We start from the raw sequence: 23871 nt of genomic DNA, 5'->3' as shown, positions 1-23871 counted from the left end.
CCTCCTCCAGCATCCATCTGGCTTCACTGAGCTCACTGTGAGCTGTCATTCTTTCCTGATCCCAGGTATCACCTCCAAGCTGAGCTGGGCACTGGTGACTTTATGAGCACTGGCTTTTCCCAGAGTTTTGGTATTCTCCACCTTATAGCTGGAGAACCAAGGTCTGGGGTATGGTGGGGGTTTAGCTTTAGTTTTGCACTGACAGTGCCCCTTCTGTCTGTTGATTCACTGTCCAGGGCACACAGCACCTGGGCTGGGGCGAAGGCTGGGACCATCCTGGTCAGGCCACCACCTGTACTTTCCACAAAGGTGATTTTGGTGAAGGAACTTGCTACACAGAAGGGCCTGCCACCTGCCCTCTTGGTGGCCAATCATCACTATTGTTTGATTCTCACCATGGCTGCATGAAAATGCAATCTGAGCCCACCTTAAAGAGGGAAAATTGGAGTCCAGAGGTAGCAGAATTCGTAGCAACAGACCCAGAAGTCAAACGTAGGATTGCTGGGTTCTTGAGCCTTGTCACCTAATGGTATGGAGATAGGATAGCTTTTGGCTGACTCAGAAGGGAGGGGCAGCTCTCAACAGAGGCACACACAGAGGGGATAGCTATTCAGTGTGACCAGTCTATTTCTCTTCCCCAGGATGTGTCTCAGTCACTGTGGGGCTATTCAGAAGGCACTGTGGCACCATTTCAATCAGTAAAGTTTGAAGCTCATGAGCCACTGAGGATGGGGACAACGGTGTGCAGCCAAGTTCTTGGGTCTTACTCCAGGTAGTCCTACTGACCCAGCCCCACATTCTGTGTCCTGAGGCCTGGCACTCCTTCAGGGGTCCACCATACTTACTGCTAATGGCCTAAGTTCTGGATCTGTGCTGCCCAGCCCTCTTGTTCCTCCACTTCTGTCCTGTGATAACAACCAAATATTGTCAGTTGCAATGAATTAATTTGTAATAAGAAATCATTATACACCTATTATTTAAAATTCAAGCCAGCTAAATAAATTCTACCCTGACTCTGACACCCTAGTCCCTTGCTGTTGCCGCCTAGAGGCAGACATGGTTTCATACAATTGTGCACCTTGGTGAATCTGACCTCCTTGACACTGTTGGGATATCACTGTTCATTTAATCAACTGGCCACCAGGTGGCGCCAAATTGTCACACAGAGCCCCAGTCTTCTTTCCTGGCGTCTCTTTAATCCTATGAGCCAGAAACCAAATATGAGTGAGTACATCCCATGTTCCTCTTTTTGGGTCTGGCTTACCTCACTCAGGATAGTGTTTTCTATTTCCATCCATTTGTATGCAAAATTCAAGAAGTCCTTGTTTTTTACTGCTGAGTAATACTCTAATATGTATATATTCCATACTTTCTTCATCCATTCTTCCATTGAAGGGCATCTAGGTTGTTTCCAGGTCCTGGCTATTGCAAACAATGCTGCTATGAACGTAGTTGAGCATATACTTTTGTTGTATGATAGGGCCTCTTTTGGGTATATTCCCAAGAGTGGTATTGCTGGGTCCAGGGGTAGGTTGATCCCGAATTTCCTGAGAAACCGCCACACTGCTTTCCAGAGTGGTTGCACAAGTTTCTAGCCATAAATAAAGGACATTGAGATTATAATTCGCGATCCTAGAGAAGCTAAATAAGAAGGTGAATCCAAAGACAAACATATAGGCATCCTCCTGAATATTAACCTTCATCAGGCGATGAAAGGAGACAGAGACCCACATTGGAGCACCGGACAGAAATCTCAAGGTCCAAATCAGGAGCAGAAGGAGAGAGAGCACGAGCAAGGAACTCAGGATCGCGAGGGGTGCACCCACACACTGAGACAATGGGGATGTTCTATCGGGAACCCACTAAGGCCAGCTGGCCTGGGTCTGAAAAAGCATCGGATAAAACCGGACTTGCTGAACATAGCAGACAATGAGGACTACTGAGAACTCAAGAACAATGGCAATGGGTTTTTGATCCTACTGCACGTACTGGCTTTGGAGGAGCCTAGGCAGTTTGATGCTCACCTTACTAGACCTGGATGGAGGTGGGTGGTCTCCTTGGACTTCCCACAGGTCAGGGAACCCTGATTGCTCTTCGAGCTGATGAGGGAGGGGGACTTGATCAGGGGAGGGGGAGGGAAATGGGAGGTGGTGGCGGGGAGGAGGCAGAAATCTTAATAAATAAATAAATAAATAAATATAAAAAATAAATCCTGTGAGCCACCCTTCAGGTGTGCAACTACTTCTCTCCGCTAGGTGTTGTGTTGCTCCAGTGTTTTCTGTACCTATTTAAAAATAGACAGCTGGTTCACAGCCTCTTCCTGCTGCTCGTCTGTTCGCGGCCTCTTCTCAGCTGTGGCTTCCTGACAGGCCAGCGCTCTTATCACACCTTTCTCCCTGAGAACTTCCAAGCTACTTTTAATTATTATTCCAGATAAAATTTTTGGATCAGTTGTTTAGTTCTAAAAGGAATCCTCTTTGGATTTAGAGTGAAGTTGCATTTGTCTTATTTGTAGATTAATTGGGAAGAATTGTTGGCTTTTTGGTATTGTCTTCAGGAGAGTGAAAAGTCTTTAAGTTTTTTTTTTAAAAAAGGTTTATTTTATGCATATGAGTGTTTTGCCTGCATGAATGTGTGTATGTGTACCGTGTGCATGCACTGCTCACAGAGGCCAGAAGAGGGCATTAGATCCTTTGGAACTGAGTTACAGATAGTTGTCAGCCACCATGTGGATGCTGAGAGTGGAACCTGTGTCTTCTGCAAGAGCAGCGAGTGTCACTGAGCCATTCCAGCCCCTAGAACTCTTTTTTAAAAACTATATTTATCATATTGTATGAGTGTGTGTATATGTATATGTATGTGTGTATGAGTGTGTGTATGTATGTATATATGTGTGTATACATATGTGTATATGTACTATATGAGTGTGTATGTGAGTGTGTATATGAGTGTGTATGAGTGTGTGTATGTGTGTGAAGATCAAAGGACAGTTTACAGAGGTCTCCTTATACTGTGTGTCTCAGAGAACAAACTCAGGTTGTCAGGTTTGGTGGTGCTTTGCCCCTGAGACATCTTAGGCCCTTAAAAAGCCTTTTACTAAGAGTTTATAATTTTCTTCAGATGATTTCTGTACATACCTTTAACAGTCCTGTCCTGGACTTTTGTTTTGTGCTGTTGTGTTTCTAAGCTGACTGTTGGTGGTGGAAAGGAAATGACCTTGAGACCAGAGGCCCAGCACTCAGTCCCCTCGATGGAGTCCTGTTTGCTTCATAAGAGATCCTGGTCCATTCATGTCTTCCTTCCCTGTATTTTGGAGCTGAAACTGGTTTTTATTCATATTTTAAGTCTCTGTTTCTTTCAACAAGGCTTGGAAAGGAGAAAGCAGATGCAGGGGTGTGTTTCATGCATTGGAAAGCAAAATCAATTTATGGCATGTGTTATGAAAATGTTACCTGTCCTCAAACACGTGTGGACCTTCATACACCTCTCACCCCTGCGATGCCCTGTCGAGTGTAGGTTGGGTTGCCTCCTGCCCCGGCCTCTGTTAGAGGTGACAGACACCCTGTGGTCCTCTGCTCAGGTAGTTTTCTGCTGCCTGAGCTGGTCTGCCTACCGTGTCCTCTGTGGATAGTTTCCCCTCCTCCAGGTCCTCGTTGTGAGGCCCTAGGACAGTGCTCATGATGTTTGTCAAGGAGACCTTAGAATCTGGGTGTCCAGATTCGCCATCCTACCCCTAGCCTTGTGGTTTCTAGAAGAGGAACTTGGTTACAGAAGGAGGAGTGGCTGATGAGAACACAAGCCTCATTGTGAGCCAGTCTAGCACCAGGTACCCCAGTTCAGGGCTCTCTGATTAAAGAGGCTCCTACCTAGGCTTTGTATGTAGGAAAATGCACCCCTTTACTGTATGCCTTGTAGGTTCAGGATCTGCACTGACAAGGGGTTCCTTGTCATGGGTTACTTGTATGGAGGCAGGGATGCCATGGGCGGCGACTGCTTGGGGGCATTTGGGTGGCTTGGGTATCAGGAGGAGACTTGGCTACATAGATACCTAGGTAGAGAGATGCATAGAGGCATCTCTGTACTTGATGGGCAGAGACTGTGGTCCTTCTCCTTCAGGTGACATCATTGGCCTAGTCCCAAGGCAGATGTTCTTTGAATTACTAAGATCAAGCACAGGATTGAGTGAGAGCCTTATAGAGTTGGAGAAGGACCAGAACGTTGGATTCTAGGCACCATGTCCTCAATGCAGAAGGGAGCCTTCTTCATGGGCTTCCCAGGGCTTATGGGTGTCTGGGGTATTTCGGCCTGACTTCACTCATCTCACTCTCGCTCCTGTTCCTAAAGCTCTCTTAATGCCTCCGAGCATCCTGAGGCCTCCCCTGCCTCTTGGCCATAGCAGGTCTGACTCATGGTGGCCTTGGTTCAAGAGAGCCCATGCTTGTGACCCCCCCCTCTCTCTCCCTCTCTCTCCTCTCTCTCTCTCTCTCTCTCTCTCTCTCTCTCTCTCTCTCTCTCTCCCATTCTCTCTCTCTCTCTCTCTCTCTCTCTCTCTCTCTCTCTCTCTCTCTCTCTCTGAGACAGGATTTCTCTGTGTATCCCTGGCTGTCCTGGAACTTACTCTTAGACCTGGCTTTGAACTCAGAGATCTAGGCTAGCCTTGAACTCAGAGGTCTGCCTGCCTCTGTCTCCTGAGTGCTCCAGGTGGAGGAGTATAAGTAGAGCAGCCTCAGGCCCCTCCCCTTGGTCTTCCACACAGCTTTGTGCCTAAGCCAGCACAGAGCCTGTTTGCAGTTCAGTGACTGAGACAGCACATCCCAGTTCACCCCTGCATGTGGCTCTTCCACCCTCTTTGGGATCCATTTTTGTACTTACTTGCAACATTTGGAAGAAATCACACTCTTGTAGTTGGGCATGCCTGGGTGTGTGCGTTTTCTTTGAAACATCCTCCACTGGCTTAGGAAAAACTGATTATTCTGCCTTCTCCATGGTGTCTGGTGTCTCCTGTTCATCTCAGGCCATCCTGTGGTTTCCTGAGTCTCAAATGTTGAGGAGCGTTCTGAATGCCTGGAAGGAGCCCAGGCTACATCTGGGCTTTTCCTTTCCCTCTCCAGGATCCCACACACACAAGGCCAGACTCTTGTCATGAGCGGAGAAAGACATGGGGCTGTTCTGTGGTTCTGATAACAGCTGCCGTGCGCTCTTAAGGAATTACATCATGAGAACTGCTTTTGCTCTTACACTCTTTTGGTTTCCAGGGAGGGTTAGCAGCAAGAGCATGTTTATGTGTGCACTAGGAGAGAGGGGTGGGGGAGAGTTGAGAGGAGGAGGGAGGGTCAGAAGAATGAGATTTATGTAAGGCTAAAAAGCTGGTGCTACCTTCCCAGTGGGATAGAGAGTGCAGCCATGAAAAGACGTATCTACATGGAATAGTTTAATCCATCTCCCTGAATCACTGTTTTCATATCTGTAAAATGGTGTCTTGGTGATTCTATTGCTGTGAAGAGACACCATGACCACAGCAACTCTTATAAAGGAAAACATTTAATTGGGGCTGGCTTACAGTTCAGAGGCTTAGTCCATTGTCACCATGGCAGGAAGAGTGGTGGCACAGAGGCAGACATGGTGCTGGAGATGTAGCTGAGACCTCAACATCTAGATCTGAAGGCAGCAGGAACAGAGAGTGGCACTGGGCCTGTCTTGAGCATCTGAAACCTCAAAGTCCACCCCTGGTGTCACAGTTTTCCAACAAGGCCACACCTACTCCAACAAAACCACACCTCCTAATAGTGTCACTCCCTAGGAACCTGTGGGAACCATTTTCATTCAAATCACTACTAATGGATTTTACAGAATGCACTTGAATCCTGTCTGCAGAGTCAGGGACAAAGCCTGTGTTAACTGATTGTGTGAGGCTCTGAGGGCCAGGCTGTAACTGAGCTCCTTGTAGTCTAGGGCTGCCTGGAATCCTCTGCACAGAACAAAGTTTGGTGAACACTTCACCTCTGACCAGATGAGGGAAAATCAGAGGCAGACACTCCTGCCGTTGCCACACAGGCTCCTTCCTGTCTTCCTCTCTGGGTTTCCCCAGTACCTGTGAGAATCAAAGGACACAGATCTGAGGAAGTGAGAAGGGCTCTCTGTAGCTGTGCTGCAGACACCTGGCACCCCATGTTTCCTGTTGTGCTCTCATGTGCTGACTTCATATCAGCACCGTGGCTCTTGTTGACCCTGTTGGTGCACTCCTTACACCATTCTTCATGCTGTAGGAAAGTGAGCCCTGCCCTGTTCCTTCAGAGTCTGTACGTGCCGGGGTTGCTGCTCTTCAGGAGGACCTGAGTTCAGCTCCCAGCCGCCATCTTTGTTGGCTTAAGGCGGCCAGTAACTCTAGCATTAGGGCATTCAGAGCTCTGAGGGAGTATACACAACACAGGGCACGCACACACACAAACATGCACATGCACACATGCACACACACACACACTAAATAGAAATGAAATAGAAATGGAATGTGCTACTGAAATCTTTGAATTACATGATGTGTCCAAAATCCTTGAATTACAAGGATTCTCAGTGTCTTCAGGGAAACCTGTATATGCACACATACACATGTACTGCTTCCTGCACTCCTCCCTGTAGCCTACAATAACCTACTGTTGTACCCTAGCCCATCTGTCCACTGTTTTCTTTTGATACAGGTGCTGTACTCAGCAGCCTCAGGACCCACCCTGAATGAGCGGGGCTTGCTCATAGCCTGATGGGATACTTCGTCCCATTTGGTCCTGCCATTTTCACATAGGCACACCTCTTGTCCATCAGCGAGGCTGTCTCTGTCATGGAGACATACAGGAGGCAGATTAGAAATAAGTGCTTGGGCTTTCTTTCCAGCTCTACCTTCCACGGAAAACACGATGGGCTACATAGCAAGTGGCAGGATGTCCTCATCAGGTAGACTGAGGTCAGTCAAAGGGAAGGATAGGTCCAGCCTACTAGATGGGATAGCTCTGCAATTTGACCACTAAGCTTGTTTTCCTGGAGCCCACTCCCGGCAACCTCCTTCCCAGTAGTGGAAGCCTGTGGTCTCACAGGTCACCTAGCCATTTTTTAATGAATGTTTAAAGGTAATTGTTTGCTTGCTTAGGAAAAGGGAATAGGGACCTGCAAATAGAAACTCATAGAAGGGGTAAAGTTAATGCTACAGTAATAGCACTGACCATGAGCTGACCTGGCCAGCACAAGTTTTGCATGACTGACTTACGTTCTTTCTATCTATCTTTCTTCCTTCCTTCCTTCCTTCCTTCCTTCCTTCCTTCCTTCCTTCCTTCCTTCCTTCCTCTCTCTCTCTCTCTCTTTCTTTCTCCTCTTCCTCCTCCTCCCCTCCTCCTCCTCCTCCTCCTCCTCCTCCTCCTCCTCCTCCTCCTCCTCCTCCTCCTCCTTCTCCTCCTCCTCCTCCTCTTTTTCTTCTTCTTTTTTTTTTGGTTTTTCCAGACAGGTCTTCTCTGTGTAACAGTCCTAGCTCAACTGGAACTAACTCTTGTAGACCAGGCTGACCTCAAACTCATAGAGATCTGTCTGTCTCTGCCTCCCAAGTGCTGGGATTAAAGGTGTGCACCACTACCACCTGGCCTTGCATGATTTTCTTATGCTCTTGTGGGAGGCAGTATCAGGGATGTATATGTCCAGGCCTGTTCAGGATTTGAATTCATAGGGCCTCAGTTTCCTAGGATCCTGAGTAGTTCCTACCTTCCAATGTAAGTGGTCTGTATCTCCTGGGGCTCTTGTGGTAAGGGCATGAGCGAAACATGTAATGTTTAACCAGTGCCTCCCCAGGTTGGATGCTGCCCCACTGATGTGTCCTGCCAAATGGGGCTGGAGAAGAGGGTGGGGCTGGCAGCATGTCCCTCTAACATTTATATGTCATGCATGTGGCGGTCAGAGGACAACTTGAAGGGAATCACTTTATTCCTTTTACAATGTGGGTCCCAGTGTTAGCACATGCCTTTACCCACTGAGCCATCTCCCCGGCCATGGCAGCATCCTTTGGAAGAAGTAGGGAGTCACCAGAACAACTTTAGAGAGCCTCTGGTTTGGGCTGTACTCAGAAAATTGGTGTCCAGGCCTGGCTCCTCTGGGAAGACCCACAGAGTACCAGGTACATACAGATAGGAGCAAAGCCTGCCTCAGTCTTGAACTTGGAGTGGTCTGGCTGGGCTGATTTGGGGCAGTCTAAGAGGCCTGACCCCAAATTACTATGGCCGAGCTCTTGAGCTGGGTTTATCTTTCTTTCATCTCTTTTAGGACCCTCTTCTGGAGCTCCTGTGCCCTTCACAGGGGTTCTGATGGAGGGTTTTCCTTGGTTCTGGGTCCCATCTACATTTCCTTTCTCAGCTTATCATGCTGTTTGCTCCATTACTGCAAAGGGAATGGCAGGCAGGCCAGGTGAGGTCCTGTTGCGAAGCTGAGGGCACTTCCTCTCATGTATTGTGTGGCAGCTTTACAGCCCCAGGTCCCTCATTTCTAGACTATACTTGTCATCGCCCAGATTTAGAACACTCTCTTCTCCTCAAAAGTACTCTGTATCTGTGTGCAGGCTTCTCCTGCCATGGGCGCTTTATTCCTATAAATTTGCCATTTCTGGGAATTTCCTAAAATGGAATCACACTGTACATTCTTCTGCATCTGACTTCTTCCACTGGCATGACATTTTGAGGTTTGATCATGCTGTGCTTGTGCTAGCATCTCGTTTCTTTTCTTAGCTGAGTAGTAGCATGCTGTGTGGCTAGGTTACACTGCCTTGATGTTCACTGGATGATGGACTCTGACCTGGCTCCAGCTCTTGCCGATAGGAGTGGTACTGTGACAGGCATCCTCTGTGTGTCTGTGGGATGTGCTCATCCTTTGCAGCAGATGCTGGGATCAGATCACTGGGTTGTCCTAACTAGTCAAGAGCTGCCAAGTTATGTTCTGAGGCAGTTGTATCACCAACAATGCACGAAGGCTTCACCCCAGCTCCCAGTCACTTGATATAGACTGTTTTTGTTGTTGTTGTTGTTGTTGTTGTTTTCTGATTCTGGCTATCTTATTGGGTATGAAATAGTGTCTTTGTGGTTCTGGTTTGTGTTACCCTAGGGGCTTTACTCTTATTAACTCTGTGTATGTGTCTGTGTGTGTGTGTGTGTGTGTGTATACGTGTGTATGTACTCATGGAGGCCCATGGTATTGGATCTGGTTTGTGTTTCCCTAGGGGCCTTCCCCTTATTAGCTGTAGTGCGTGAGTGTGTGTGTGTGTGTGTGTGTGCGCGCGCGCGCGTGTGTGCGTGCACCCACAGAGGCCCATGATATCGGATCCTTGGAACTAGAATTACAGCAGTTGTGAACCACCTGATGGGTGCTAGTCCCTCTGACAGAGCTCTGAACCTCCGAGCATCTTTCCAGCCCTTCAGGATGGCTTTTTCTCATCTGCCACAGAATCACCATGTCCTGAGTCAAGTCCCCCCAGACCTCTTCCACCTCTCTGTCTCTTCCCTGATGACAGCTGCGCCATCTTTCAGTGCCTTGCTATAAACAGCTTGGTCTAGTCTGGCTGCTCTCACTGGCCACGCAGGAGTTTCTATGGGTTCTGTTGTTGCTGTCTCTCTGCCTGTCTCCCCTTTGCCACCTCGGCTCAAAGCCCCCTATTCCCTGGCAACTGCAGTTAGCTTCCATTTCTCCACTCTCTGCTGAGAAGCTGCTGGTGGCTTTTGGTGTTCTAGGAGGTGACAGATGCTCTCTGGAGCCTGTGCACATGAGCAGTCCAGGCAGAATAGCCAGACCTGACATTCAAGGATGTCTTAGGTGACACTGCTACTGGATAAAGTAAGCAAATTCACCTCTATGTGCCTCAGTTTCCCTTCATAGAAAATGGGCAAGACTTAAAGGCCTCTCGTGGGATAGTGGAAGGGGACGATAAGGTAGAGGAGTCCAGCACATGGCTCTTAGTGAATACTTTGTGGTATCAGTTGTGATGGCACAGCATGGTGTCCAGTTTCTTCATCAGCCTTCATCTTCTTTGTAATACATCTTCTAGGGCCTGTGAGGACCAGGTACATCCTGGGATGGATGTGTAGGTGGGACCCAGTGATCTGCTGCAAGGGTTGGGATGACTGGGCAGGAATGTGGGTTCATTGCTGCCACAAGAGTCAAGGAGCAGAATTCATACAGCTGTTAGACATTGGCAATTAATCTAGCATTATCTAGGTGTATGAGCTCAGTAATGGCACAGGCTCACCATGTTCCACGGAGGGAAGCAGGTACCCAGGTTCTATGGGCCAGCCTGAGCTTGAAGGATACCAGCTCACACCTTTCTTTTCAGGTCTCTGGGTGATCTTTTGGAGGCTGGTGTGGTTCTATGGGTTCAGGGTAGGTTTTTATGGGTTCCTTTGCCTTGCAGGCAGGTTATGTCACCAGCAGAGGTGGCACCGAAGCTCCCTGAGGCCTGGAGACTATGTACAAGAGGAATGGTCTGATGGCTAGCGTGTTAGTCACCTCCGCCACTCCACAGGTATGTAGGCTGTGGGAGGGTACCAGGAGAGAGGTCCATACATGGGGCCCTGGCCATGAATACAGGTCTTCTGAGGGCCTGCCACTCCAGGCAGGAGGTTTGGGAGCCTATCAGCCGTGTGGATGGTGATGTTTTCTGAAGTTGTGCTCTCCAGTCCAGCCATGGCAAGTGTTACATTCCATTTTGGTGGCAAGAAGGGATCAGACTTTTCCCAGGAAAAACTGTTGTTGATTATAAATAAGCCATGTGTTCCAAAATGAGGTCAGACAGACGCCAGTCCAGCTGGCCATGGAACTTATTTACCTTGCTTCTTAGGAACCGGCTGTAAGGACTGGTGGTCTGCGTGGCCTAGGCAGGGACTCTGCATGAGGTCTGGGATTTGCTTTCCCAGCTCAATAATGGTACAGACACACAGAAGGAGGAATGTCATCTGAGGCTAGTACCTCTGTGTCTGGATGTAGTACTGGCTCCTCAGAGATGCTGGTAAAACAGGGTTGGGTCTGAGCATCCCACAAGGAGTTTTGAAATTTGACCTCAGATTAACTAACCAAAAGTCATAGGAATTAGTTTCTTATCAGTCTTTTAAAAAAAATTGATTTTATTTTTAGTCTTGAAACCACATTTATAAACGCCTTTAAAAACATTTAAAAAATTTTTCTTTTTAAATTATATGTTTATGTTCATATGAGTACAGTGCTCATGGAGGCCAAAAGAGGGCATCAGATACCCCTGGAGCTGGAGTTACTGGCGATGGTGAGTCTCCTGGTGTGGGTGCTGGGAACTGAACTCAGGCCCTGCTCTCTGGAAGAGCAGTCTGTACACTTAACCACTGAACCATCTCTCCAGTCTCATCGATGCCTTTTTAAATTTCCTAGGAGACCAGAGTAGTTAATTCGGAGTCATCCTTGTTGCTACTGTCATCATTGCCAGCAAATAGTTTGGGACAACTTTTGATTCAATAAGTACCCTTACCTGAGGGCTTGGGGTGATGCAGCAATGCGCTAAGGCCTTACATCCAACTAGAGGAACCAGACTTCTGTTTGTATCTGTAACTTACACTCCTTCTCAAGTAAAATAGTCTTCTTCTCTGGCCTGTGTATGTATGTATGCACGCATACATAGATGTGTATACTCACAGCTACCCTGTGCATGTTTGGCCCTTTGTGCAGGGGACCCACCAACCATGCATCAAAAATGTTTAACAAAAACTTACTCCTGCACCAAGTATGTGCAGACTGTTGGCTCATTTTTCTCTGAACAGCACCAGTGACTCTTTGCACAGCATTTATTTTGTAATAGGCATTAGCCATCCAGAGAGGACTCAGAATATGTGGGGCAACACATATAATTCTATGCTAGGCGATTTTATGCAGTGCAGATTTTGATATTGCTCAGGGCCTCCATGTATGTGGCTGTAAGTACCAAAGTGTGTTTGGAATGAGTGCATACATGAAACTTGAAGTACTTAGCAATGTGGTGACAGAATGACACACATTCATACACACCCAGCTCTCTCTGTTTTTGGTATGCACCCCTTTGTCAACTTGTAGTTGAGGAACCCAAAGCACAAAGAAGAGAAAAAACTGGCTCCCACTTCTGGGCAGGTGGCTGACTCAAACCTAGTCTCCCAGACTTTTGATTTGGTGTCTTTAACATACTGCCCTGTCAACCTGGTGAGGCTGTGTCTTGAAGTACATGGAGAGTGCAGATTTAGTTCTTTGCCAATTCCAGGCGCACTGGGGCCAGTCCTATTTCTTTTCAGCTTTATTCAGATCAGATTATCTTTGGGGGACAATGTCTTGCACTTAAAGAACTTTTAAAATGACGCTTGTCACACATCCCAGCCCCTGAGCCAGCATGTCCTGGGGAGGGAGGAAGTTGTGGTGATAGGTTCTGAAAGCGGGGTGATTTGGGTTTGTTTGGGAACTGGTGTTGCTACTCTGGAATATGGTATTTAATAATACAGTTTTGTACCTGATGAGACACAGCAAAATGATGTCAGTGCCTGAGATCAGGTGGCAGCTGATATGAGGCTGGCATTCTATGTGGGCCTGTGTGCCTGCAGAGCCAGCATGGTCTCTTACCTTCTGAGACCACGTGGAGTTTCAGTGTGGGAACCTCACCTATAGACACCTCAGGCCCAGGCATGAGGTGGGCCGCTTGCATTTCTGCTCCACTTCCTGACCTCACACTGTCATAATTATTAGCTTTCTTCCGTGACCTATAAAAACACCCTAGTTTCCAGTAAGACTGCAACATTTCCCCAGATAGAAAGTGAAATAAAAAGAAATTAGCAAAAGTAGATTCCTTCATCCCCTACTATAAGATGGAGGAATGGACAGAGTCCTCCATGAGTAGAGATGGATAAAACCACTTATGGACAGGCACGGGTTTGGGTGGTGAGCCTGATGGAGTGTCCAAGTAGAGCGTGATGAAATGCAGTCATATTAAAGAAAAGCTGTGTCCAACATTTTGGTACCTTCAGAGGGGTGGGCTTTATGAACTCCATCCAATTTGGGTTTCTGCTTGTTTCCCTGTGGGAGGCCCCGTCATACACGCAGGACTCAGTGACCCTTACATGAGGAATTCTCCCCAACAGTCTCTGAAGCTCAGCAGTTAGCTCTCAGCTCACAAGCCAGCTCTGTGTGTGTGTTATACCTCCAGAGCCAGCTTCATCATTTGTGTTACAGTGACCTGCACTAACCAGCCAGACAGAGAAAAGGTGACCTGAGAGAGAGCTCCGAAGTTAAGAGTACTGGCTGCTGTTGCAGAGTTTGATTCCCAGTACCACAACCTATAACTCCAGCTCCAGGAGATCCAGTGTCCTTTTGTGGCTTCTTTGGGTACCTTGTGCACACATGGCACACATGCATATGCATAAATGAAACAAATCTTTAAAAATGAAAAAACAAAGTCAACAAAAGGGATGATCTCCTCGGGTCCCTGAGTCTGGAGGCCATTGTGAGGGAGAATTAGGCTAGGGTTCTTCTCTCTCTTTTCTGTGCTGGGGACAGAACTGGGCCTTGAGCATGCTTGGTGAGTGTTCTGTACTGAGCTACACTGCAGCTCTGGTGTTGGACTCTCCCCTGTCGTTACAATGCTGGCCAGAAGCTGTTAGGGATAGTGGTCCAAGGTCATTTGGGGGGTTCAGATAGCAAGCTTCACATTCCGGCTTTCAGCTTTTTGGGAAAGGAACCGTGGAGAAAGACTGTCAACTCTGCTTGTTGACCTGTAAAATGGGAACACTGCCATGTACATGTAGAGAACCGTGAGGACTGAGATGGTGTAGGAAGTGCTCTAGAGATTAGCGTGGAACAACGTGATAGCAGCAGGCACCTTTCATCCCGTGAGCCTGTCACTCTGTCTCCATTCTGGGGAGGTTTTGGGTGGCAGCAACCTCAGGCCAGACCAGTTAGGTGGTATTTCTCTTTGCCTTCTCCACAGGGCAGCAGCAGCTCAGACTCTCTGGAGGGCCAGAGCTGCGACTATGCCAGCAAGAGCTATGATGCTGTCGTCTTTGACGTTCTGAAAGTGACTCCCGAGGAGTTTGCTGTAAGTGACGTGGAACTGATGTGGATGGTGGTTCTGTTACAGGGTGCTGGAGGTCGTCACTGCTCTGGGTTTCTGCCCAGGTTGGGAATACCACATATGTTCACAGTAGGAGAGCAAGTGATGGAAAAGAATGCTTTGGGTTTATAATTGGCTGCCTTGGGTGGGACCTACAGTGCATCTGCACAGTAAGAGAAGGAGCAGAGCTCAGTGCAGTTTACAAAGCACACACAGTACACAAACAGGCACATTTGGCAAAGGGTTGGGTCTGCTGCTGACACATATTACAAAGCCAGCCATGTTGCTCGCTACACTTTCAGCTGCAGACACCATGCATTTGTGATTCCGTTTTTCTCCTTTTTGTTTGCTTCCACCTTCTGCATGTTTATGTGCCATCTCCTAGAGCAATAGGCAATATTATTTTTCTTCAGCCTGTCTTTGGTTTCTGGATGATTCTTCGGTGGGGCAGAGCTGGCCTGTCATTTGCCATGATGTTTTCCTCTCTTGGGGCTTTGTTAGGGAGGGGAATATTGGCTCTGGGGTGACTTCAAACCTCACTCTGAGCACTGTTCCAGGGCCGTGTTTCTCTGCAGAGCTATGACTAGTCCCTGACATTCTCTCTTTCTCTCCTCCCTCCTTCTTCCCCTTCCCATTCTTCCTCCTTCTTCTTCCTGGTCCCCATGGTACAGAGGCTCTATGCCAACTACAGGTGGATCATTACTATCTATATGGCTCTGACTGCCAGCCAGCAGCTTCTTTTTGTAGAGTTTGTATTCCCATTCTGAGAATTCAAGGTTTCTCAAATATTGGTCATGGCCTGTTTGTAGCTCTCTCTGGCTCATTGTGGCCTTCTGTGGTTCTTGTCATGGCCTCCCTTATCTCTGGTCATGACTCTTGTGGCACTGGTTGTGGCTCCTGTGGCTATGGTCATACATAGCTCTCATGATTCTGGTCATGGGTTCCTGTGGCTCTGGGTTACAGCTTCCATGGCTCTTGTCTTGACTGTGGTCATGACCTCCCATGGCTGTGTTTATTATTCCTGTGTCCTGGTAATGGCTTCAGTGGCTGTAGTTGGGGACTTTTGTGGTTGTGGTATGTGGCCTCCTATGTCTCCCATAGTTTCGTTGTGGCTTTAGGAGCACTCTCATTGTAGCTTTTGTGCCTCTGGCCACGGATCTCATGTTTCTGGTTGTGGTTCTGGTCATGTCTCCCATGGCTTGTGGCCTCCCTTGTGAGCTAATCTTAACTCAGGAGTACCTTTGGAACTGACGGCTTAGTGTCCTGTGAGTGCTTGCGGCTGCTCATCGGCAAAGGGATCTGATGGCAGACTTTCAGGTACCTTACATAACACAATACAACATTAACCAACAACTTCTGTTTGCTTTCTTGGGAAAGCCTTACATGAAAGCTCTGGCTAGGATGTAAGGATTTGGTGTGGCACTGCTAGGAATATGTATATTCATCATAAACAAAAACATTTTTCCCTTTAGCTAACCAACTAGCTTCTCTTAATGACATAATACCCATTTTTTCTTGGGGGTGTGGGAGATGTACAGTGCTCTGATAGGCCCCCTCCAGGCTGTAGCATTCATCCCTGCAGAGATGTCGTACAGTATGTAGTGACTCACCGTTTCTCTTCAAAGCCTGGCTCAGTGTTGAGTGGCCCAGGTTTTTAGGGATGGAGAAAAGCATAGCAGGCATGGCCTAGTGACTCTGAGGTTTGACTAGTGCTCCCTGCTCAAGCTCTCCTGGGTGAATTAGTACCTGGAAGCAAGTGGGGAATGGGACCTGATCTCACCTTGTAGGCCCCTAGCATGTGCCACCCCCACCCCTCCACCCTGCCCTTTGAGAGTAACTGACAGCTCTGGAGCCTTCATACCCTGGGGGATGGGTTGCTCAGCAGCAGCCTTTGAGCAAGTTTGGTGTGGTAGTAAAGTATTGTGACATTGGTGACCTGCTGAGTTTTACTTGGATATTTGTCTTGCTAGAGAACTTGCATCCTTTCTGATGAAAGCTGAGAGGCAAAAATGGATGTGGGTCTCTGAAAAACCTTCTTTATGTTAGGAACAGACAGCCCTCCATCCTGGGACCAGCGCTCTTGGTGTTTGGTTTCTCCCCCTTTGTGTGTACATGTGCACGTGGTGTACATGGGTATATATGGAGGCCGGAAGTCAATGCTGGGTGTCCTTCCCTATTGCTCTCCATCTTACATTTTGAGACAGGATTTCTCTCTGGCCTGGGACTCACAACTAGACTGGACTGCTGGCCAGGGAGCTCCAGGGATCTCACTGTCTCTGCCTCCCAGCACTAGGATTAAAGACACACACTGTCGTACCCAGCATTTTCTGAGCATGCTGGGGATCCAGGCTCAGGTTGAACAGCAAGCACTTTACCACATCAGCCTGTCTCTACAGCCACTGATGTGTCTTAAGAACATCTGCACACTGTTTCTGACTGACAGCCTGAGCTGGGATCAGGATGTGAAACTGAGACCATTCAAAGAAGCTTGGCTGATATGTCATCATTGCAGTAGCTCCCCTGGAAATTCTGGGGTGAAAGGGGGAGAATATCTTATTGTTTCACCAGCTGGATTTGGGCTCTTCTCTTAAGTGTCATTCCACACACTCCTAGTTCCCAGCAGACTGGAGGGACATGAACTGGAACCACATGGGAGATGGAACCAAGATGCCCTGAGCTGTTGGCTCAAATCTCCTGTTTTCAAAGGCCTTTCTGCTCTTGTGTTGATCCACAGTTGATCCAGGTGTGGCAGCATGTGGTGGCTAACAAGCTCGGGGTATATATAGCAGCAAAGGTCGCAACTGTTTGCACTGCCCAGGATGGAGCTTTGTGTTCTGTGGGCTTGCAGCACTATTACCAGCCACTCTACCCGGATCACAAGGACAGGGTGTGCAGCTGTCACACACCCATTGCCACCAAGGGGAAAGCACAAGAGCTAGGATTTTCATCAGGTGCCTCATTATTCTTGGTGCCAAGCTTCCATTAGTGGCAACATTCCCCCTGTGCCCTGGAAGGAACAGCATGCCCACTGTACAAATCTCTACCCATTTCCCTCCCATTAGACTCTGAGGATGCTATGCTTTGGTCTGTGTTCTGTGCTTTTTAGCAGCCCAGTGACTGCAGAGCACCCTGGAATTGTGCCAGGAGCTGGCCACAGTTCTGTGCCTGTACCCCAGCTATGGTCACAGGTAACATACTTTATGTGTTGCCATTTTTTTCCTCCAGTGTTGTCTTGATATAAGGCTTTTTGGTAACACAGTGTAACAGCTTCTGTTTCCTCTTCTCTAGAACAACTTTGGCATGTGAATGTTCAGCCAAGGCAGTGGGCCTTCTGTCCAGGCTCTGGACTGCATTCACGCGGTCGTTTAAGAGCCCCGTCTCTGTGGTTGCACTAGTGTATTTTCCATTACCCCTCGATATGTGCACACACACAATGATGTATTTGTCACATTGGACATTTTTTTATCTCTTATTTTGAATTTCTGCCCTGTGGACTGCAAGATCTGAATGTGTCTCACTGGACAGGTTCAATAGACCATGTGTTGCAAAAGCCCATGGCTCCTCTTCCCGGCCTGTCTCAGAGGCAGGTGGTAATTGACGCCTGGTTCCAATGTGACACACAAAGGCGAGTAAGTAATGAAGTTACCTTGGCCCGAAGAATTGTTATGAGTGACGCCTTTCCCTGGTCCCTAGATGAACTTTTGGCCCTGTTAGTGAAATCGGTCTGTCTGCTGCTCTGGGAGGACCCTCTTCTTTTCTTTCCACTCTGCAAGAGTAGCACAGAAGAGAGGGCAGTAGGACTGTTGTGGCCATGCCATACTCCTACAGGTTCTCAGAGCTACTGCTTAACTTCTGCTCTGGTCTCACTGATGGCTCATGGGATAATAAGCAGTTCAAGACCTCATATGGGGGACTGGAGAGATGGCTCAGAGGTTAAGAGCACTGCCTGTTCTTCCAGAGGTTCTGAGTTCAATTCCCAGCAACCACATGGTGGCTCACAACCATCTGTAATGAGATCCAGTTACCTCTTCTGGCCTGAAGGGATACATGCAGGAAGAACCCTGTATACATAATTAATAAATAAGTCTTAAAAAAAAAAGGCCTCATATGGGGTCTGTGGACACATCTCGAATAGCTCTCTACCATGTAATTTTGGGGAGGTAGAGGCTTCAGAAGAGAAGTCTATATGTGCTACTATTTATTTAAATCTGAGTAATAGATGCTGTCTCTATCATACAAGTTTTAAAATAGTGTATCTACAACCTTTTTAAATTAGGTAAGTCATACTTGAAACAAAAACCCAAGTAGCGTAAGCATTTCCAAACTAAAATGTTTTTCTTACTCCATGCCTCATCTTCCAAATGACTGTGATCAACTCTGAGGTTAGAAGTTCATTTTGTTTTCAAAGAGAAGGGCGTGGGCTTGGATCTACGAGGAGGGATGTGATAGGGAAGATAGCACAGAAATTTATTTCTCTCTCTCACCATCAGTAAAATCCAACTCAATTAAGATGACTTGAAACTGAAAGTAGTAGAAGAAATGGCAGGGGTGGAGACATGACAGGGGATGCTTTTAGGTCAGTGGTTCTCAACCTGTGGGTCATGATCCCCATAGGGGCCGTATATTAAATAACCTGCATATCAGATATTTACATTACAATTTGTAGCAATAGCAAAATTACAGTTATGAAGTAGCAATGAAATAATGTCGTGGGGGATCATCACAACATGAGGAACTGTGTTAAAGGGCTGTAGCATTAGGGAGGTTGAGAACCACTGCTCTAAGGGGTTGGAAAGGGCAAGACATGAAGTTAGTAATGGACTAATGGGGTTCTGTCAGACACAAAGACTGCCCAGCAAAGGAAGCATTCAACAGGATGAAGGAATGGCCCACAAGGGTGGGAGAGAATATTTGCAAGCTATGCATTCACCACGAGGGTTAAGATTCAGAATATATAAGGAACTTCATTCAGAAAGCTCTCCAGCAAAAAGCCCAAAGTGAGATTCATAACGGACCTGGTGGGCTTTCCCAGAGAAGGTATGTAGGTGGCTGGGGGACATGGAAGGATGCCCAGAAGTCATCAGGAAAAGACAACTCAAATACTCTCACTCTCATTAACTCCAGGGAAAATGACTGTTACCAAAAAATTGAGAGATAGTAAGATGCAGAGAAAAGGACACCTGTGTGTGCTGCTGCTGTCACAGGAAGCAGTGAGGATGCTCCCAGTGTATGAACCAGCAGCCCAGCAAAGGGTGTATCTCCAGAACACGTGAAGTCCATACTTGTGTTTATTGTAGGCCTGTCCACAATAGCCAAGACGTGGAAACAAACTACGTTGGTAAACCTATGTATGGATAAGGAAAATGGGGCGCATACAGGTAGTGGGTTATTATTCAGTCATAAAAAAGAATGAAACCATGTCAGTTGAGATAACACTGTTGGAACCATAGAATATTCTGGTAAGTGAAGCAAGCCAGGCTTTAGAAAGACATGTGCCACATGGTCTCCCTCGTATGTGGCATATAGAAAGGTTAGTCTCATGGAAGCTAGTGAGGAAAGGTGGTTTCCTGAGCCTGGGTGTGGGCGTCTGGGAGGGTGGGAGGGTCAGGAGGGGGACCGAACAGTGGAGAAAGAAGTTCCAGTCTGTGTTAATACAGAGGATGAGCTGTGTACTGCAGAAAGCATGGAGGAGTTTGAATGTTTTATCAGGAAGAAGTTATAACTGAGAAGACAGATATATCTAACCTGATTTAAATGTGACATATCATACACGTGTGTCCAGACATCACATGGTACCCTATGAATACTAAACCTTCTGTGTTTCAGTATCAGTTTAAAAGCCTCTAACCCAGTATCTCTGTTCTCTTGTAGAGTCAGATCACATTGATGGACATCCCTGTGTTCAAAGCCATCCAGCCGGAGGTTTGTACCATCGCCATGTACTGCAGATGGCTAGGGCTCGGGAGGAATGGTCCTCTGGAGCCTCACAGAGTCACATGAGTCCATTTTGAGTCAGAAATTTGGGTTCTGCTGAGAAAGCCACCATCTGGCCCAGTCTGGCAGGGCAGACGGTTTGGTGCCCAGTCTCTACTGGGCAGAACATTTCCTTGTCCTTCTTGTCCCAGGCTGTCCTGGCTGAGCACTTGCTTTTGGGTACAGAGCTTTCTTCATGCTGATCCCACATCCTGGTGGCTGCCTTGCTTCTGCCCTGAAACTAGTTGCCACAGCAAACCCTTGCATGTTTATAGTAAAAGCATATGTGCATTTTTAGAAGTGATAGAAGGGGGAAGGGTCAATGTGGGTCTTCAGAAATGAAAATTTCTGGTGACATCCTCTAGTTGGTAAGGTTTTAATTATTTTAACCAGAGTTCCTTTTTTTTTTTGCTAGCAAGTAACACAAGTCCACTTCAGAAAGGTGAAGGGCAATGAGAACTTTCCTCCAGGGTCCGTATAGAGAGAGCTACTGGGTGTGGGTGTCCCTGCCGTTAGCTTCTGCTTCCTCTCTTTCTTCCTCTCCATCTGCACATGTGGCCCAATTTGACCTCCCCCAAAACTCTGCATTTACAGCTTTCTAGACTGACAACACAGTTGTCTGTCTAGCTCAGTTTAGTCATGTGGCCAAGGGACTGTGGTCAAGATGAGCAGACAGTGCTGATATGCCTTGGGGTGAAGTGCAGGCAGGGAGACAGCTCAGAAGGGCCTGCTGCAGCTATGGTGTGGATTAGAGTATACCTAGCTTTACAGTGATTGCATGTCTTAATGGAGCCAAACTGTCTAGGCCAACCTCAAGCCCAGCCCTCCCACAACACAGGAAAAATCCATACTACTGGCTGACTGTGAAGTAATGGTAACATCTTAAGGTTGTTCCCAGACATTAAAGTGCATGCGTTTTCCTTTAAAATTTTATTTTGGGGCCGGGCATTGGTGGCACATGCCTTTAATCCCAGTACTCAGGAGGCAGAGGCAGGTGGATCTCTGTAAGTTTGAGACCAGCCTGGTCTACAAGAACTAGTTCTAGGAGAGGCTCCAAAGTTACAGAGAAACTCAGTCTCAAAACTATATACATATATATGCATATATATATATATATATATATATATATATATATATATATATATGCGGTGTAAGTCTCAGAATCACTAGGGCAGCTGTCAAAGTATGGGGTTCCCAGACTATCACCCCTGGACCTGAATCTGCATCTCTGAGTTGGGCCTGGAACCCAGTTGGTACTATTTCACAAAAGTCAACCAGGTTCACCAGAGTGAAGAGCCACAGCCAGCTGCTGTGAATTACCTGGAACAACCCCAGGCTTGAGCTGCTAGCGCCTATCACAAGTTCCCTAAAAGTTCCCTAAAAGCCCATTTCTCATTGTTCAACAATGGTTGACGGGAGCCAGGAGCTGTCCCCACTTCTTTGCTGCTGCTGTGACTGCCAGCAGACTGAAAACTGGAATTTTTCCTTCTGGGGATGCCTGCCGTGTGGTGGTAGGACCACCCCAGAGTGGGAAGGGCATGAATAAGGCAGTTGTGCGATGTAGGCCAGACTTCCCAGGAAGCAGAGGCCAGTGTGTGAGAGATGGATGGGCACTGAGTGAGCTGGGCTCCTAGCAGGTCAGCAGCCCTGTGGACAGTGCCTTTTAGGCCTGATTGTGCTCAGAATGACAACGAATAGCAATGCCCATGTGCCTGGGCTGGAAAATGACTGATGTGCTCAGATGGAGTCCTCTAGAATCAGAGATGAGAACCTCAGCAGCAGATTTTAAAACCAATGGTCGAGGGCTTTGTGAAATACCAAGGCATTTGAAGGTTTGCTCTCATCTGGTGATTGACTAAGATTACTCTGAATTCAGCCCCATATAGATAATACAAATAATTTTGGCCATGGACAGTGTAGCCAGGACTTGACTCACCCCCATCTGAGTGCCTACTACTGCAGAGCACAAGGCTTCCGCTTTGCTGGTGTGGATGTAGATTTGGTATCAGGGCTCATGGGTCCAGGAAATGGTTCCTGATCTTCCCCAGTGCTGACTGGGTTTGAGATGGTGACTGCACTTCTGGGGTTTCCCTGGAAGCAGGGCATCAGCTGTTTCTCCTTGTTGGCCATTTTGCTAGTGGCCCTAGATCTCTGCTTCCTCCATGTCCTCCTCCCAACATTAGGGAATTATTATCATGCTGTCTGCTGATACTATACTTGTTAATGTGGAGTTGGAAAACATGGCTTAATAAAAGAGCACTCGGCAGGGCTTCTGTCTAGCCACATGTATGGAGAGATTCAGACATTTTGGGAGGATATCCATCACTGCTTCTGAAACAATGCCCCAAGCAGTGAGATTTTCATGTACACAGGTGTGTCATTGGGACTTGGGCAGAAGTGAGGAGATAGGAGAGACCTGAAGCCCCATGAAGGACCCAGCATGTGGGTCCTTGAGTTTCTGATGCTGCTAGGAAGGCAGGTCCCTGTGGTAAGTGGTACTCAGGGCCCTGCCCACTCAGAGCCTTGCCTCTGTGTCCCTGTTCTGATACGCAGTGGCCCATTGCCTGTGTGCAGGCTTATAGCTGGATAGGTGCTGATGTGGCCTGTTTTTGGGTGGTATGGGGTGAATATGGGCTCTAGGACAGGACAGGCACCTTGGGTGGGGTTTGCATTGGCTTCTCTCGGCTGCCCCCTGATATACCTGCTGTCACTGGCTTCCTTTTGTGTACTAAAGACATCCCAAGGTTGCCATGTCAGTTCTGTGTTGCTGTGTGACAAGCTACCAGGTAGACTGTGATCCGTGGCCTGGCTGGTCATGATTCAGGGACTTATAGGAGGCTGCAGTCAGCTGAGGGTGTGGATAGGTCTGGAGACCTGCCTTCACTGTGGCCTTTCCATGACATCTGGTAAGTTAGTCCTGGATGTTGTCATGTAGAACCTTCCATAAGGCTGCTTTAAGGTTCTCATGGTGTGACAGTGTTTTTGTGGAATGGTGACTTTCCTTAAAAGTGACCTAGAGAAGCAAGGTAGAAGCCATAATAACTATGATCTGGCCTTGGAATCCAGGCCTTCCCTTCCTACAATATTCAGCTAGTCTTGCAGATCATCCCTATTTAGTGAGACAGGTAAACAAGGGTTGAGCACAGGGAGTTTGGAATCATGGGGACAGTTTGGTGTCACCTGTCATAGTTTCTTTGTGATTCCAAGACTTTAGTCATCAGGACTATGGTAAGTACTTCACCACTTTGAATTTGTGTTTCTTCATTTGTTGAATGGGGATGATAAACGCCATCCATGGAAAGTCATTTAAACATGGGAAATGTATGAAGAACACATGGCACAGAAACTCATTTAAAAATGTAATGTATATATAGAGCTGCACAAACACAATACCTTAATCAAGAGCAGAAATATACATATATAACAAAATTGACTTAAATTTGTATCAATAAACCAAAATCCATACCAATGCAAATCTCTGTATCATATCCCTCTTTAAATGTAAGCCAGCATTTATAAATAATATTTGGGAATATGGGCATAGTTCTTCTCCAAACTGCTTCCTGCTCTTTGTTGGGCGAAGTAGTTTTTGGGGGTGTTCACAGTGACCTTTTAGAGGGTCTTGGTACATCAAACCACATTAGTCTGGAATTATTTTAGAGGTTCTCATCCTCTTTGGAAACAAAAGAAGAACCTCTTTCCCAAAGCAACATATCCTTAGACCCATATTTTGAATTCAAGATACCTTTAAGGATGTTCAATCGTGCCACAGGGACATGTGCTCAACTATGTTC

The 23871-nt window shown here is 47.2% G+C and overlaps 1 protein-coding gene across 15 annotated transcripts in view; it reads left to right on the top strand.

Annotated features, from left to right (window-relative positions):
- The window catches only part of Ralgps1 (Ral GEF with PH domain and SH3 binding motif 1), a 231799-nt gene that overhangs the window by 28678 nt on the left and 179250 nt on the right, over positions 1 to 23871 (top strand). For 11 of the 15 annotated variants that reach the window (XR_012911829.1, XR_012911828.1, XM_075985926.1 and 8 more), the window contains exons 2-4: positions 10427 to 10537; positions 13982 to 14089; positions 19976 to 20026. Coding sequence is in view for 13 of the 15 variants with exons in the window: in XM_075985926.1 (XP_075842041.1) it covers positions 10481 to 10537; positions 13982 to 14089; positions 19976 to 20026 (216 nt within the window). In the remaining 2 variants the exon portion in view is untranslated. The remainder of the gene's footprint in view (positions 1 to 10426; positions 10538 to 13981; positions 14090 to 19975; positions 20027 to 23871) is intronic. The other 4 variants (XM_075985922.1, XM_075985923.1, XM_075985927.1 and 1 more) reach the window with 3 other exon arrangements.

This window comes from Microtus pennsylvanicus, chromosome 9, assembly GCF_037038515.1.
Source record: "Microtus pennsylvanicus isolate mMicPen1 chromosome 9, mMicPen1.hap1, whole genome shotgun sequence".
NCBI classification, from domain to species: domain Eukaryota; kingdom Metazoa; phylum Chordata; class Mammalia; order Rodentia; family Cricetidae; genus Microtus; species Microtus pennsylvanicus.
Note: the sequence above shows the minus strand (reverse complement) of the source record. Positions and strands in the feature narration are given on the sequence as shown.